At 37.4% G+C, this 17,704-nt stretch overlaps 1 protein-coding gene across 3 annotated transcripts in view; it reads left to right on the plus strand.

The window, feature by feature from the left end:
* itprid2 (ITPR interacting domain containing 2) overlaps nucleotides 1-17,535 on the plus strand; it is a 52,814-nt gene extending 35,279 nt beyond the window's left edge. For 2 of the 3 annotated variants that reach the window (XM_048194505.1, XM_048194508.1), the window contains 11 exons: nucleotides 1,813-2,462; nucleotides 3,539-3,599; nucleotides 4,460-4,548; nucleotides 5,354-6,904; nucleotides 8,072-8,146; nucleotides 8,617-8,732; nucleotides 10,638-10,785; nucleotides 11,558-11,623; nucleotides 11,733-12,128; nucleotides 15,417-15,545; nucleotides 16,616-17,535. In XM_048194505.1, coding sequence (XP_048050462.1) covers nucleotides 1,813-2,462; nucleotides 3,539-3,599; nucleotides 4,460-4,548; nucleotides 5,354-6,904; nucleotides 8,072-8,146; nucleotides 8,617-8,732; nucleotides 10,638-10,785; nucleotides 11,558-11,623; nucleotides 11,733-12,128; nucleotides 15,417-15,524 — 3,260 coding nt within the window. In that variant the 3' untranslated portion in view covers nucleotides 15,525-15,545; nucleotides 16,616-17,535. The remainder of the gene's footprint in view (nucleotides 1-1,812; nucleotides 2,463-3,538; nucleotides 3,600-4,459; nucleotides 4,549-5,353; nucleotides 6,905-8,071; nucleotides 8,147-8,616; nucleotides 8,733-10,637; nucleotides 10,786-11,557; nucleotides 11,624-11,732; nucleotides 12,129-15,416; nucleotides 15,546-16,615) is intronic. The other variant, XM_048194507.1, reaches the window with a different exon arrangement.
* Nucleotides 17,536-17,704: the final 169 nt, after the last annotated feature.

The raw sequence follows: 17,704 nt of genomic DNA on the forward strand, positions 1-17,704 counted from the left end.
TACTTAATAGTTTCTTACATTTTTTATTTTTTTTTTTATTTTATGTTTTCAAACAGTTCTATTTGATGGTGCAGAAAATATTTTATATTATATTATACTATAATATGCTCCATTATATTCATATTTAATATAATTTTTTGAAAAGCTTTGTTTGAAGGTAGTTGTGCCAATGTTATTAATTTGTTTTCAAACAAACTGATTGCAATTCCATTTGATGGTGCTAATTGTGCAGAAAATGCAGTTTAACATTAAATAGTAAAATATTAATATAAATATTAACAAAGAATCTAGATTCTTTAAATAAGCAACATTTTAACAATATTCATTCAAGTAATTATAAAACAAGTTATTATTCAAGCAATTGCTGTCAGTAATAAAATAAAGAACAATTCCAAGTAATTGAACAAATAATATTACTGACAGACAGCAACAGTTTTATTCGGTTACTAGTGCACAGACATTCTGAAACTCTCTCTTTTTTTTTAATGCCACTTAACCTAGACTAACCAACTGTTTATGCTCATACTTCACTAGAAGGGCATTTTAATTAAGAAGTGAATTTGAATGTTTATTAACGCAGTCACATTACCGTGAGGCATTTTGTGGACTTGTTCTCCCATGTCTTGTTGACTTTTCTTACGTAACTCTTGCTTCTTCCTCCCTAAATGCTCCTCCATGGGGGCTGAGATCTCGAATCGGACGTGCTTGTCCCTCTTTCACAAAAAACCACACTCTCTGTTCCCCTTTTCTTTTTCTGGCACATGTTCTGCGAGCCGTTCCTGAACGCTGACTCAGACAGCCTGGCTGCATTGCAGGAGATAAATGAAGACTATTGATTTCTGAACAACACTCATCACTGGCTTGTTATCACTTGTTATCATTCCATTACATGCCTGCAGTATTGTCAAATCCTTTTCCTTTATGTCAGCCATTACAAATGACGAGCTTGACGTTGATAAAAACCATCGACACAAAACCGTCACACAAAAGTTGACAGTGTTTCAGACAGGATCCTGTTTTTGCACTGGAGTGACCCTATATTTTTTATTATTTAGTTTTTTGTATTGTTTTTTTCATAAAATACACAATTCGCTTACATTATTACTTTCATATGAACAACAAATAAGTCGTTACACTGCTTTTAGTTTAACTAACCTTACAAATTAGCATTTTAAACATTGCAACACAAACAATTCTTGACTCATTTTGAGTTTGACAAGACAACCTGCGGTTTAAGTGAGCGATTGAGTCAGTTCTGTCAATGATTCAGAATGTTGACTCTTGTAGTCATTTCAGTCTAAATTACAATGTGGTTTCACTGTTCAGATATTACTTTTATTTGTCGGTTTGTTTATTTATTCATTAGTTTATTAGTTTGTTTATTTGTGGAACCCTGTAGAACAATGTCATATCTCTCCAAAACACTGCAGTAAAATGGTTTCATATGAAGTGTGCATATAGTATGGGACATCCCCTATAAGAACTGGCCATTGGTTTTTTTTTTTCTTCTACTCATTAGAAATTAGGTCCTTGTAGGCCTATTATATTATATTATATTATATTATATTATATTATATTATATTATATTATATTATATTATATTATTGTACATTTACTATTAAAAATACAATAATACAATATATTGTTAATGTACAAATTATTTATTTATTTACCATAGAAGGTGTAGTAAACACTGTTTGAAAAGTTGACTTTTTCAGGTGTTTTCTGTGGTTTCTTTTTTAAATTCTTAAATTTCTCCTTTTTTTTCTTTAGTAAAGAGTTTTAAAGGTTGCTCTCCTTCTTTTTCTGTAGGTCGATTCCGTCAAACAGAAGTACTGGCTACGGTAGCAAACGTTTTCACGGAGATCTACTCCCACGTGTCTGGAAGACCAATGGAGAAAATCGGCAATGGCGACATAGAAGTTAAAGCACCTACTCCATTAAAAAGGAATAATTCCGCTCTGAATGTGGCCAAAATTCTAAAACGGAACATTACGAGACAGAACCTGTTGGCCTCCAGCACGGAAGGAGCAGCCAAACAGCCTTCAGCACCTGATGCTGACAACGCAGAGAGTGTGAACTCTGACGTACGGGAAGGGCTGACGGATACCGAGCACAAGCCACAGCAGAAAGGCTTTAGGAAAAAAGATTCATCTCTGGCAACGGTGACCGAGGAGGCCCAACAAAGTATCTCAGAGGCCTCACTCAACGGAGACATCCCAGAACCTCTCTCCAAGGACTCCACTTTGTCACCGGCTCTGGACAAAGACAACCCACTTTCCCCGGTTCTGGTGAGCATCAGTCGGGCTCCTGACGAGAGTGACATCACGACAAAGTCAGAACTCAAGGAACACCAGGAGACCATCACTTCCACTCCAGATAAAGAACCATCTAACCTGCTGCCCAACCCACACATAGCCCACCTGCTCAGCCAGCCCAGAGACTCCTTTGAAATGGAGGAGGTACGGTTCCCTTACGCTTCAGCTTTACCAAAACAATCCTCCCTGCTTTCCCTTGCCCAGTTCTCACGCTGACAATCATCTCCAAGCTTCTCCTAAATTTTTTTTTTTTGTGTGCGTTTTGTTGTAAAAACAGCAGAGGGTCATGACACTTCAAGCTAAAAATAAGTAGGGAACATGGAGCGCCTGGAGGATGTTCTGGGGATTATGGTTTTGCCTTTGGTTATGTTGGAGCATGATACTGAATCCTAATAGAAGACAATGTTCACGAGTGATACTCAAAATCTGACTTTACGCAAAGTTATCGGTGGCCAATTAAGTGTGCAATTTTTGACATTAAATTAAAATATTTCCTCCTATCATTTTCTATTTTAACATTGCTTTCAAAAAGTTTCAAAAATAACAACGTAACCGTTTATTAAACATTTTGAGTTTGTAACTCATTTTTATATTATAACTGGCAGTTGAAGTGAACAAGTGAATAATCAGAGCTGATTCTGTTCATGATTCAGAACTCCTGTATTATATTATATTATATTATATTATATTATATTATATATGCATTGAACAGTCAAATATTAATTGTAAATTAATAGTATATATATACTAATTTTAATAATATACTGTGTATATATGTGCAATTAATAATGGTTCTATTTATTCATGTATCTTCATCTTGAAAGTCAATGGGTCCAATGTTGTTTGGAAGCCAGCATTGTTTAAAATATCGTTTTTTGCGTGCGTGTTCTGCAGAAGATAGTAAGTATTACAGGTTTGAGGGTGAGTAAATGATGATAGAATAGTCTCTCTTTGCTCTGTTTGTTTGAGCATCCCAACACAGCATGATATAGTAACATTGGCTCGACCAATAGTTTGAGTTTGGGGTGTGACTATCTGTCAGTCAAAACCACCAAGTACTTTTTACCAGGTCATTTTATACGCTGGCTTTTGGTCATACCACATTTTCTAACAGTGGCTCATGAGCAGCATCATTTGAGTATCTAAAACTGGTGTGATGTTCAAGAGTGAATTTCCGTTGTTGTAATCTGTCAGAATGGTAATAATCTATTTCTTTGCAGTTGCAGAGTAATGAGGATGAAGCTCTTCCTGGTCCTGGCGGCATGTCTCGAGATGGCAGCGGTGAGTGTGGACTGACTGCGGTTATCAGTCATGCTACCAGGAAACTGAATTTGTATTCATGTCAAAGGCTATATGCAATTTTGAAGCATTCAAAACACAACATGTAAAAGAGATCTCTTAGCAACAGGTTTCATAGTTACTTTAGCAATGGTATTGTTTACAACATGACAATCTGTAAGATGTATATTTCTGCCCTAGGCAAAACATTTGAATTAAGATAAAAATGTTTTCTGACTCGCACAGAATGTAACGACCGTTTGATCATATCGGGTTGTCTTTCCCTAAAAGAAAACGGAGGAAAAAAATTCTTATTCAAACACTCGACATAACTGTGATGCGTTATATCATGCTGTCCTGTAGCCCAGCCCTAAAGAGCTGAAGAGGACTTTAGTATGTCTTTTAGATGCAGTATGGAGCAAGTCTGCCCTCGTGTGGTAGAATTTAGATTTAATCGTCTTCATTTATATAGCGCTTTTCACAATACATATTGTTTCAAAGCAGCTTCATAGTGACAATAGGAAAATATATACTGTATGTAGAAGAAGGTTAATTTTTATATACATAAAATTGATTGAGTCATAATTATGTTCTGTGATAAGCAATATTATTCTACCAAAGCTTAACTTGTATTGAAATGTACTTGTATTTTAAGTGAATGTCTTAAAATTGTGAATACCCAAACTTGTTAGTATTACATTGAAAAAGTGATAGGAAAAGGCAATAATTTACCATGTTCAACACACTGTCTTAAAACTCATAAGCATGAATGATAAACTGACTTTCATTTTGAGAAGTCTTCTAGTGCTGGGAAATTAGTCATTCACACTCATTTTTTTGTGCTCATGTTGTGTCTCCTACAGAGCGGTTATTGAGAACTGCCAGCCAGCAGTCTGACAGCAGTGGGTTTGCAGAGGACCCATCCACAGACGGTTCGGGTAACCACCTGAAGGTATGTGAGTCAACAATCTATGAATACAAAGCATGTAGTCCTCCTTGGACCCATGTTTATCAGACCCACGTTTATGTGAATTTAGTGTGAATTATTTATCTAAGTTTATAGTTTGTATTTCATAAAACATACCTGCACAAATCTAAAACGGCAGTCGTACTGAATGAAAATGTAAATTCACACTCTGACAGTAGGTGGTGCTTATGGAACAGCAGCGATATAGCATTTCTCCGGTTCTCTAGCTTTTCTACACAATACAGTGCTGCGCTTATAAACGCTACTTTAATAGGCATTAAACAGAGGTAGAGGAAAAGAAAATGCCATTGAAACTTTTCTGAAGACAGTCATTTGCCTTCAGAGATACATTCATATAAACCCCTGCCCTCAATTCACTATTTATATTTTTCTTCCAATATTTGAGCTTGTTGTGCCTGTACAGTATTTTCTCCACTGGCGTGACTGTTCTCCTCTTTTCGTCCGTTTTCGGCTTGTCCCGTCTCTGGCCAGTGTTAATATCCTGTTTACACACTTCATAATATTTCCACACAAATGACGTTTTGGGAAATGATTGCAACGCAGCCCTCTAAGTCTTGAAAATGTCCTCTTTAAGATGCACTAGAACTTAAAATTGTGCCATGTTCGTTCTCAGGGAAATTCACAAAACATAAATGAGGACAAAAAAAATGAACTGCTGGTCCTAGGAGGTTAAAGATTGTAAAACAACAAAGTCTAACTTTCTACATCAATTTTTCTAAGAACCAGTCCTTCTTTGGATAATGGAAGTGAAACTTCTCTCTTTTATTAGGTACAAGAAAGCTCAGACAGCTGTGATAGTGAAACTACAGTGACATCGCATGCAGGAGAAGTCAGCACACCAGTAGCATTGGAGTGCCCCAACTTTGAAAGATTGCAGGCTGAGGACACCCATCCTCTGCCCAGAGGTACATCTAGCCAGAGTGAAGCCAACCAAGAAGTCCCTGAGATCACCAGCCTCCAGATTCCCAATCCAAACTCTGACAATATTAGCACCAATGGACCACTCCTTTCTCCTGACTCTGATAAAGATTCCATAATCGAGTCCGGTTCCAAAACAGAAGAACCCACCACATATTCTCCAGAATTGGATTTGAGCGTGATGGTAGATCCTACAAGAGATTCCATCTCAGATGTAACTCATGAGGGCAACATATCCCAGCCTGGTTTGGGCATGGATCCAGACTCTCCTGAAGATCTACATTCATCCTCTGGACCAGAGCCTTCGGATCTTGAACAATGCCATTCCACGGATCAAAGGAGGCAGATGGCCCTCCACACAGCCCATCAAAGGTCATCCTCAATGGACGAGGAACGTCCTGGCCGAGTATGGGTGAGGGACAGCGACTTGCTGAGGGAAAGCTTGGAGAGGAATCCTTTAAGGAGATCTAGCTCCCTTCCATTGACTTCGCTCAGCCCAGCTCGAGTGGTCACCTCCATGCGCGTCCAACTGGGAAAGGGCTCGGTCAAGCACTGTACACCACCCTCGTATTCATACCGCTACGAAGAGGAAAATCGCAGTGACCGAGAAGAAGTGGATTCCATCATGGAAGAAGATGAAGTTGATCATGCTGGCAGACAATCTACACTCTTGAATTCTGCTCCAGCAGAAAGATCAAAGATGGATAGGGGAACACCACCACACCCTCTCAACATACCCCAACATCTGACTCGCTCTTCCAGCTCGCTTTATAGCGTCCCTGCCGACTGGCCCCAGAGGCCCTTGGGTGAAGGTCCAAACTGGAGCACATATAGTGTCCCAAACCTTCCTAATTATACAGGTCTGCCCCACCATCTTCCTCATCCTCCTCCTAATGGGTCCTTCTACTCTCCACAACACGGAATGGCCTACAACTTCACGTACCCTACCAGACCTCCCCACCACACTCCCTTCCAACAACCGCAGAGCTCGCCTGGTCCTCAGCCACTTCAGAGCAATACATTTACTCCACCACAGGGGGCGCCCTTTACACCCCAGCACAATATACATTATGCTAATCCTCACAGCATACCATACAACCCATTCTGTTCACCTTATAACGTTTCTCAGGGAGCTCCCTACGGCCCTTCAATGAACATCCACGGCAGCCCGTACCACACTCACGTCCCTCTCGCGCAGTCCCACAGTGCCCCCTACACTTTGGGATACAACAATTCTCCACATCACCCCGGTGCCCCCTACAGTCATCCATATTATCCGTCTCCCCCCTACCCTTTCTCCTTTGGGACTCCTCCGGCACCCGCCCCTGCGATGGGCAGCACAGAGATGCAGCTCAGGAGGGTCCTCCATGACATTCGTGGGACAATGCAGAACCTTGGTCAGGTGAGATCTGCCAAAATTCTTTGTATACTTGTGTATTACATGACCTGGCATGATTTTATGTCTGAACTGTCTTAAAGGATTAGTCCACTTTTAAATAAAATTTTCCTGATAATTTACTCACCCCCATGCCATCCAAGATGTTCATGTCTTTCTTTCGTCAGTCGAAAAGAAATGAAGGTTTTTGATGAAAACTTTCCAGGAACAAATGCGGCGCCAGTTTCGTTTATTCCGTAAGTAGAATAGGGAAGGCGTAGGACGTACACCGTAAGTGTTTTGAAGAATACGGAAAGCGGAAGTACGTGCAAGGCGATATTTTGTGTTTATAAAGCATATACAGTGTTATTTTTTTCGAAAATGACCGATCGTTTCGTTAGATAAGACCCTTATTCCTCATCTGGTATCGTTTAAAGCCCTTTGAAGCTGCACTGAAACTGTAATTTTTGACCTTCAACCGTTTAGAGAGACCATTGAAGTCCACTATAAGGAGAATAATCCTGGAATGTTTTCATCAAAAACCGTAATTTCTTTTCGACTAACAAAAGAAAGACATGAACATCTTGGATGACATGGGGGTGAGTAAATTATCAGGAAAATTTTATTTAAAAGTGGACTAATCCTTTAACCTATGGTAAAACCTGGTTATTAATGAGGCTGTGCCTGAGAAGGACATATTAGTAACTGTTTGTGACTAAGGCAGAGCGGTTTGATGGTAGAAATAGGTTAGTTGGTGGAGTTTTTGTTATAACACAGTAGATATATTTGCATGGGCTGGACTGTTTTGTGTTATTTACACATGACAGTGATTAGGAAACATCAAGTAATGTGAAAAAACAGAGTGGGATGTGTCCTAAACTAGCATAAATGAGAAATAACATCTCATTAAGGAGTGTTTCTTGGCACAAGTTGCCAGTGAAGTGGAGTTTAGTTGGTTCTATATATCTGTGTGTGTGTCTGGTGTGAATGTATGTAGCCTCTGACCTGAAAACAGTTTTATATATATATATCTACATAAAGTAGAACAAGGAAGTGTGTTCCGGTTTCTTGCGAATCCCACCCTAAATGCAAATAATCAGCAGAGTCAGCATGCTGCATTATCCCGGGCTACGTTTATACATGTATTTCCTGCGTGACTCATAAGTCATAACCGATCTGCGGTTTTGTTGGCAGAGCTCATCTGTACATGGAGGGGACACACCCATTGACAGGATCAGTACACCACACTCTGTCCAACTGCTTTATGAGGTACATAATTTCCCAAAAAGGAAGCAGTCACATGCTAGATCATTTTCATAACCCTGAGTTGCATCAGTAGATGCCTCTTATGAAATTGAGATTGTCATATAGCTTGTGAAAGAGTTTTTTTTAGGTAGTTTTTAACCAGGAACACTTTAGTTTAGGGTCCAATTCTCAGTATTAACTAGTTGGTTATTAGCATGCATATTACTAGGATATTGGCTGTTTATTAGTACTTATAAAGCACATATTAATGCCTTATTCTTCATGATTCTTCTACATCCCTTAATCTTACCAAATGCCTACACAATACATAAATTTAATAACTACCTTATCTACTATTAATAAGCAGTAATTGGGAGTTTATTGAGGCAAAGGTCATGGTTAATAGTAGGTTAATAGTGAGAATTGGACCCTAAACTAAAGTGAGAACCTTTAACCTATTGTTAATGTCTGTACAAACCTGATGTCTGCTGCAGGAGCTCCAGATGCGGAGCAAGAGTCTGAACGTCTTCCGGACTCAGATGATGGATCTGGAACTGGCTCTCATGAGACAGCAGTCTATGGTCTACCAGCATCTTAGTCCAGATGAGAGGTGAGGAACAAAATCACAAGCCACAAAGAGCAAAGTCTTCATTCTCTGGCTCCTTTTGCCCAAATCTCTCACACTGAGATATTCTGGTCTAGAAAGCCAAAATAGCGGGGGTCCGAGAAAAAAAGGGGTCTGTAAAAAATAAATAAATAATAATATTTTTTTAATGATATTGCAAAATGTTTTTTATATTGTCTGTTAAAGGTGAAATATGTAAGAATTTTGCAGTAAAATATCCAAAAACCACTAGGCCAGTGTTACATAGTTTGTTGACTTGAGTACTTACAATATCCCAAATGTTTCCAACTATTTGTAAATCATGAGAAAATTGCTATTTTTACCAAGGATCCGGGACGTGTGAGGAGTCGCCTGTCAATTGCGTCATACCCACGTTACCCTCGGTTTCCGGTTTTATTTTGTAGAAACCATGGAAACACCAAAGGCGCTTTGATATATTACGTTTTAATAAACAAGGGAACAACTGTTTTGATACATTTATCGACAGAAAACTAATTGTTATATAGCTCAATACGTTTAGTTTTATTGTTTAAATCTAATTTTCTTGATTTTTTTTTTTTTTTTTTTTTTTTTTGCGAATATGCCATGCTTTACCATGCCTCAGAGAAAAACACTATTTTGTCAAGTAGCTAACATAGCATAATCAGATGCAGCTTTATTTTTAGAAACAGTAATACAGAATTTTCTCTATCATACAATAGGTTTTAAAATTAATTGCATGCCATTTATCAACACAAGCCATCCAGCATTTAATAAGATATTCTAAAATCGATCTATCTTACTGCAGTGTGTCTCAAACAAGTGTCTCACAGCAGCCGCCGAGCGAACACACAGAGTTATAACATCATTTTCAACACTCTCAAATGCATCTAATATGATAAACAGAGCTGCGTTACCTCATACTCATGACCGGAAAAGCGGAAGCGGCGCCGGCGACTGTGTCATAATAAAAGTTCCGCTGCTCACGGCGTGTGTTGTGCAATTGCTCCAGCATCCTCGCTCAGCTCCCACAACACTCAGTCCTGCTCTGCTTCATACTACAGTAACGTTAATAATCGCTTCTATGAACATGATTTCTGCCCGAGTCCTATCCTGATTATTTTCCACCGGCTGTGATGTGAAGACCACATGTCCCAAGATTCTGCACTCAAACTTAGCATCTTCAAGCTACGCCTTTGTTTTGAATATGCCTCTAGGGATGTCTAATGGACAGAATTTTTTTACATATTGCACCTTTAATGTGTGGTAGGAAGTGATAAATTCGACATTGCTTTTATATTAACCACATTTTTAGACTAAAACAGACAAACCATACGTTCAATACCTATAGTTCTGTACATGTTTGTGTATTAATTTCTTCTCTTGCTGAATGGCTGTACAATATTGCTGAGAGAAAGGCAATAAATTGTCAAAGAACCCTAAAATGTAAACATATCAACATATTAGTATGATTTCTAAAGGACATTGGACACTGAATACTAGAGTAGGCCTCAGTTTTGCCATCACAGGGATAAATTACATTTTAAAATATATTAAAATAGAAAAGTTATTTTTAAACTGAAATATTTGCCATTTCTGTTTTTACAATATTATGTTAATTTCCTGTAGGAGCTGAGCAGCTGTACAATTTGACCGAGAGAAAAGGCGGATGTAGCAATAAACTAATCGTCAAACAAAGAACCCTAAAATATGTAAACAAACCATACATACTAATGATTTATAACTATTGAAAAATAAATAATTATTATCAGCCAGTACCCTTCTGATGGTCGTGTTAAAATATTGGTTTTCGCTATCAACCTCTACTAGCGATTTACCAAGTATTTACTAACTGTCTGCAGAACTGATAAAAACTGAACTGTGAAAAACTTGAACCCTGTGATGTTGCAGGCGAGAGGCGGAACAACTCCAAACACTGCGGACTGCAGTCAGGCAGGAGCTACAGGAGCTGGAGCTGCAGCTGGAAGACCGCCTGCTCTCTCTGAATGAACAGATGCGAAGCACCTCCCAGCACAGCAGCCTCTACCGCCACCACATGGTCAGTGGATGCAACTGCAACTGCCTCATAATAAATGATAAATTATGATGTGCTCACACCGATTCTGATTTAAATACTTTACCTAAAGTATGTTTATGTTAGCAGGTAATAAAACAAAACATGCATTTCTCACTTTTATTATATCCTGGTGAGGAATAAGTCTACATGTGAATTTCACTGAACCTGATATATTTAGAATAACCATAAACAGACATTACATTGTGATTATGTAATAGGCTATATAAAACATTGATTATGAATTTTAGCAAAATAACTATTATATACTGTTAGTGTTATTTATAAAATTACTAAAATGTGGAAACTTTTTATATACACTACTGTTCAAAAGTTTGGGGTCAGTAAGATTTTTTTTTTAAATTATTTTTATAACTAAGGATGCATTAAATTGATGAACACTGACAGTAAAGGCATTTATAATGCACAAATGATTTTTATTTCAAATAAATGCTGTTTTTTTTCTATTCATCAAATATATTAAAAACCAAACATATCCTTGTTTCCTCAAAAATATTAACTGTTTTCAGCATCGATAATGATAAGAAATGTTTCTTGAGAACCAAATCAGCATATTAATGATTTCTGAAGGATCATGTGACACTGAAGACAGGAGTAATGATGCTGAAAATTCAGCTTGCCATCAAAGGAATAAATTACAATTTTATATTAAATATTAAAAGTGTATGTTGCGCTTTGTTTTTTTTTTTTTTTTTTTTTTTTTGACTCTTTAGTAACACATATGTGTGTCTCGCAGGGCATGCAGAGAGGTAACAGCATGGAAAGTCTGTCTAATTCTTCAGCACTGCGGGCCATGGAGCCGGTGAGTGGATTATTGTCATGTTACAGGGTTCTGTATCAGATATCATCATGCCTTATTCTACTCTTAGTTTCCTCTTACCCTTTACACATTCTTGTATGTGAATGTACAGGTGACGGACCTCCTGAAGGAGCAATTGTACCTTCAGTCTGAGTTGGGATATGAGGCTGCCACACCCAGTTCAGGCCGCTCATCGAGAGCATCCAGCCCTGGCAGATTCAACCGAACACGCGAGTCTTGCTCTCCTTCCCTGCAAAGAGGCAGCGTTTACCGGGCCACCCTCAACCTCACGCCCACCGTCCCTCCACGGCCTGGAATGGAGGTTCCTCGGCCTGTATCCCCAGAAAGGATGGAGCCGAGCCTGACACCTACTTCTTTGGAGTTCAGCAGAGATGAGGACGAGTCGTCACTGGATGGTCGCAGGAGCAGAACGACGGAGGATTGCAGTCCCACCGAGTGGAGGAGTAGAAGTAGAGGAAATGGTGACCTGCAACATCTTATACAGGAGGTGAGAAAACTTATACTTTTAACCCAATAAGCGGACTGATGTACCACTTTGTCAATGGCCAATATGTAAGGGATAATGTACACCAGTCGGTTGTTTTTTGCAAAACAAACCCCGACAGGATAATCAGGACCCTGAAGGGGTTAAAGGATTAGTTCACTTTCAAATTAAAATTTCATGATAATTTACTCACCCTCATGTCATCCAAGATGTTTATGTCTTTCTTTCTTCTGTCGAAAAGAAATTAAGGTTTTTGATGAAAACATTCCTGTATTTTTCTCCATATAGTGGACTCCAAATGGTTGAAGGTCAAAATTATAGTTTCATTGCAGCTTCAAAGTGTTCTACACGATCTCAGATGAGGAATAAGGGTCTTATCTAGCGAAACAATTGGTCATTGTCTAAAAAATATATATATATATATATATATATATATATATATACACTTTTAACCATAAACGCTCGTCTTGAACTAGCTCTCTTCTTCTTTTTCTTCTCTATTAGAATTCCGACAGTGTAGATGCTGCTAAGTGTAATACTGCCCTCCACAGGTCAAAGTTTGAACTAATTGATATATACTTGCACTGGCATATTGTATATGACAATTTAGTTTAAACTTTGACCTGTGGAGGGCAGTAATACACTTAGCAGCATCTACACTGTCGGAATTCTAGAAGAAGAAGAGAGCTAGTTCAAGACGAGCATTTATGGTTAAAAGTATATTATTTTTATTATTTTTTTTTCTGAAAATGACTGATCATTTCGCTAGATAAGACCCTTATTCCTCATCTGGGATCGTGTAGATCCCTTTGAAGCTGCAATGAAACTGTAATTTTGACCGTTTGGAGTCCATGAAGAGAATAATCCTGGAATGTTTTCATCAAAAACATGAATTTCTTTTCGACTGAAGAAAGAAAGACATAAACATCTTGGATGACATGGGGGTGAGTAAATTATCAGGAAATTTTTATTTGAAAGTGAACTAATCCTTTACTTTTATGATAACTGGTTGTATGCACATTGTCCCGCTTATTGCGCGGCTACTTGCCACATAAGTAAATAATTAGACATTAAATATATTGACTTGAGTTAAAATATATTATTAACTCAAAACTAAAACCATAAAAGTAATTTAAATTTAATTTAACTTGACGTACTGTACTAAATTAACTAAAACTGAAATACACAACACAACAATTACTAAAACTTTTACTAAAATTAAAATGAAAAATATAAAAATAAGAACTAATTTAAAATATTAATAATAGTGTCTCAATGATACTAAAATCACACTTCTTTGAGCCTAGACTAACAAACAAGTTCAAACAAGATGGACATTTAAGAGTTCATTTATTAGACAACTTTTCACTACTTAAATAATGACGAGGACATGAAATATTAATTTCAGAAGAAACCATTTTAATGGACAAAATAACTGATGAAAGAGAACTGTTATGTGGGAGCAATAGCACTGTGGGTATGGAAATCCAAATGTGCCATAATAACACATTTGTCGCAGTTGTACACAAGGCAACCAAAGTTCAAGTCCCACTTCAAGCTTTGGGCTCTATTAAGCCAACATCAAAGTTTGTTTACGAACTTTAGCTTCTAGTTATTTTATAATCTATTAGGGTAAACAAAACTATCGTTCCTGCAACAAGAAGAACACTTCAGCAATATTACCATAGGCCTAGTATTAATACAGAAGTCCTCCGGTTTCATTTTACAGTAAATACAGTTGATAAGTGAGGCGCAAGATGGCACAAGCTGCATTTGAATGAAACGAGAGAGATGACATCAAAGTGCTGGCCTCGGATACCTGGATAAGCAATCATCTTACACTGTTTCTATTGATGTCGTTAACAGGGAATAACTGACTTCGAAATGTCGTGACTGGCCAATCAGAATCAAGCATTTTAGAGAGCCGTGTAATAATAAGAAATATCTGACAGCTAAATGCAATGATTGACCAATCAGAATTGAGTACTCCAGAGAGACATGTAAGAAATACTGTTCGATTCTGCTAAAGAATCTAGAAACAATGATATGGAGACACAAAAGCAGCATGTGTTTTCTGTTCCCATCTCAAAAGAAAGTGGAAAAAGGGTGTTTGACTGTGCCTTTGGCACCGTTTGAGCGAGTTCTTTGTAGCCGTAATGGTTTTTGGTGGTGTGTGTGATGATTGACGGATTTGCTCATGAAATATCACGCATCAGTTTAGGCGGATTTACAAGTCCGTCATGATGGTCCAGCAATTCTGCTGCTTCTGAGGGAAACTTGGACTGAATTGGTTCCTTGTAGTCACCTGGGTAATTTCAAGGCCTGTGGAGTGATGTAACAGCCTGGCAAGACCTGATGTTCCTCATCAACGTGTCTATGTATTTGACACTTCACAGTACTGCCAGTTCTTGGGATTTCATATATGGAAAAAATAAAATAAAATAAAAACTGTTCAAATCGTTTAACATCATTGTCATAGTTGCTGCATGACAGGTTTACACATGTATTCCATATCTCTATGTATTCTATAGTCTATATTTTTCAGCAGTATGATTATGATAGTAGTTTGGCTGATTTCTGAATAAGAATTGTAGCTTTTCTAGTAACAAACTTCCGTATTTTCTGGAAAATAGGTCACGTCTGACTTGCACTGGGCCAAAATTGCATTGTTCAGAGAAAAAAAAAAAAAAAGATAAGTGGCATTGGTGTATATGTCACACTTATTATTGCATTTGGAAACTAATGTAAAATGTAAAACCAGTAAATAATAAATTTACAAACATTATAAATGTTTTTTAGTTCTCCTCACTCCTTAAATTCTTTAAATTTAACAGTATTCAGGACACTACAAAAGTGAAAAATGTAAGTATAAAATGAGCAGAAATTATAGTGCCATTTATTATAAATGGCAGGATTAAGCAAATTTAGTTAAAGAGAAACTAACACTACCAGCATGTGGGAAATGTGTTATACAAATAAACTTACCTCTCACATCCGGGCCGAATCCAAATTTGTGCGCTTTGTACATGTTTTGCATACTTGATGTAAATTTCATTATGAGTCACTTTGAAATAAAAGTCACAGAATGTTTCAGATGATAAAAAAAAAAAAAAAAAAAAAAGTGACACATTCTGGAAAATACAGTACTCTTTTTCACAGAATAGTAGTGGCATCATCATCAAATGTTCATGTAAATAATAAAGCATTTAGGTCTTCTTACTTTATATTTAGTTTTTTGATTTTCCTGCTTTTAATGCAGTCTAACATAATTTCTTTTGTATCCTTCCGCAGATTAAAGATAGCATCGCTCATGAAATCAGGCAGGAGATTGTGAACGAGCTTCTGGCTGCTGTGTCGCCACATAGATCTCCTCTCCCAGCCAGGAAGCCCCCTGCGTAAGCATCATAACAGAGGATGGAGGTTGGTTTGATGGATCACATTATGTTTTTCAAAGATGTCTCGTATGCTTACCAAAGCTGCATTAATTTGATGGAGAATTTAATTGAAATAGATTTTTTTTTTACTATACACACACACACACACACACACACACAAATATATATATGACCCATACGGTGAACGTGATTTTACCAAGTACAACATGTTCCTGGATCAACATCTTTGTTGATCCTGGAACAACATTGCCATCAACCAATCAGATTTGAGGGACAAGTTTGTCAAGTTTAGGTTACATCCAGGGTTAGGTGCTTCTACATCATTTCCCTCTGATTTTAGGGATAAATTACGGGTAGGGATATGTTTAGGGGTAGGAATAGAGTTAGGACTAAATTTTCAGACAAGAATGTTGTTCCAGGATAAACAAAATATGTTGACCCAGGAACATGTCTTACTTCAAAATCTGTGTGTGTGTGTGTGTGTGTGTGTGTTTGTAGAGAGAGAGTAGGGTCCAAAAGTGATGTCAGGATATTTGTTTTGTTTTTAATGGCCCTACAGGTTCGATTAAGCAATATGAGAACAATATTTAATTTTAAAATTTTAAATATAAGAGAACAAAACACTAAACTTTAAGGTATTTATTTGACAAAATTAGGTGGCAAAACTGTTGAATAGTAGTGTATGTCGATATAACATATATGGTGTTTAAATATGAACAAAATCTTGATGTTTGGAGACAAAAATATTGTATTTCTCAACTATAGTAACACTTTTCATAGTAATGCTGTATTTCTTGGACATTTGAGGCTTCTGAAATCTAAACATAGACAGCAGCATATTAAGACATCATAAGCATGCAGTGTTACAGAATTGTAAATGTTTTAAAAAAGATACCTTTTTTTGGCATTTCATTGCAAATATTCTTGAATTGTGATGAGCTTAGGGTAAAAAAAAACCTGTACTGATAGATGGTTTTATATAATTGAAAAGTTCTCTGTAATTTGATGCTCTTTAGAGTAGAGTAAATGCTTTAGAAGGCAGTAGGCAGGTTACAGTCTTCTCGGTCAATATCACTGTTTTGTTTCCTTCTGCAGGTGAAGAAGAAGTAAATCCTGTGAAATAGTCGCAACGAACACTGGTTAAAGCTTTGCACTGAGAACGGCCCAGCACCTCTTTCTGGTTCTGTCTGTGAAGCCCTTCCAGACTCGAATGCTTCTGGACTGTCGAGTTGCAGCGAATCTTTTTAAGTCCAGATTCCACATTTGCAGCGGTTGAGATCTTCCACTGTCCAAATCCGCAAAAGGGCACATGGCTTACTGTGGCATCTGTCTGGTACATATTACAGAAATGTAATGAATCTTTTGGGATGTATTTAAGTATGTGATGCAGGTCTTGTCGAATGTTTGCAGCAGTTGAAAAGACTTGTGGGTGACCTAAAGTTTTCTGTTTGAGTGTGTCTTTGTCTGTCTAGGACAAAAATGTCTACTGTAATCAGACTTGTTTTCTAATTCAGCCTCTGTGAGGAACTAACTGTGCAATACATTTCACTTTTTTTCTCTCTCAAACTTGAACTGACCAATCACAACTACTGTTCTACTCAAAATGCACACAGCTGTCTTCATTTCCTGTTGATAGTCTATCACATACTGTATGTATAGATAAGACACTTAAAGCCTTCGGAGCATATTCAGAAACATTTTGTCCTGTGAGAAGAAAAAGCACTAAATTCCCTTTATATAAATTTACACTAGCACGCTTTTAAAAGATTTTTTTTATTCCTAACGACAGCAGAGGATAATCTGTCAAATCTGCTGTCTTCTGATGAGGATTTAAAGTGTTCGACTTAATTTTCCTCAGTGTGAATGAGTTTTTTTTTGGTTATTGTTGTCTGAGATGTAATGAATTGTAATACTAATTGATTTATGCGACTAAGGGGATGTGTTCCCTTTCCGCCTGGGATGCATGAGGGATAATCTTTAATGCAAATCATTAATAAAGATTTATTTATTTTGTACGTACACTTGCCGAGTCATAATTTTGTTTGGGTTGTTGGAGATGGTTGATGGTGTTTTTTTTTGTGTGTGTTTTTTTTACTGAACAAAATACTGAATGTTCCTGGTTACCACAGAATTAAATGCTTATTAATCTTGTCCTTGTGGAATTACATCCAGTTTTCAGCAATT

This window comes from Megalobrama amblycephala, linkage group LG6, assembly GCF_018812025.1.
Source record: "Megalobrama amblycephala isolate DHTTF-2021 linkage group LG6, ASM1881202v1, whole genome shotgun sequence".
Lineage (NCBI taxonomy): Eukaryota > Metazoa > Chordata > Actinopteri > Cypriniformes > Xenocyprididae > Megalobrama > Megalobrama amblycephala.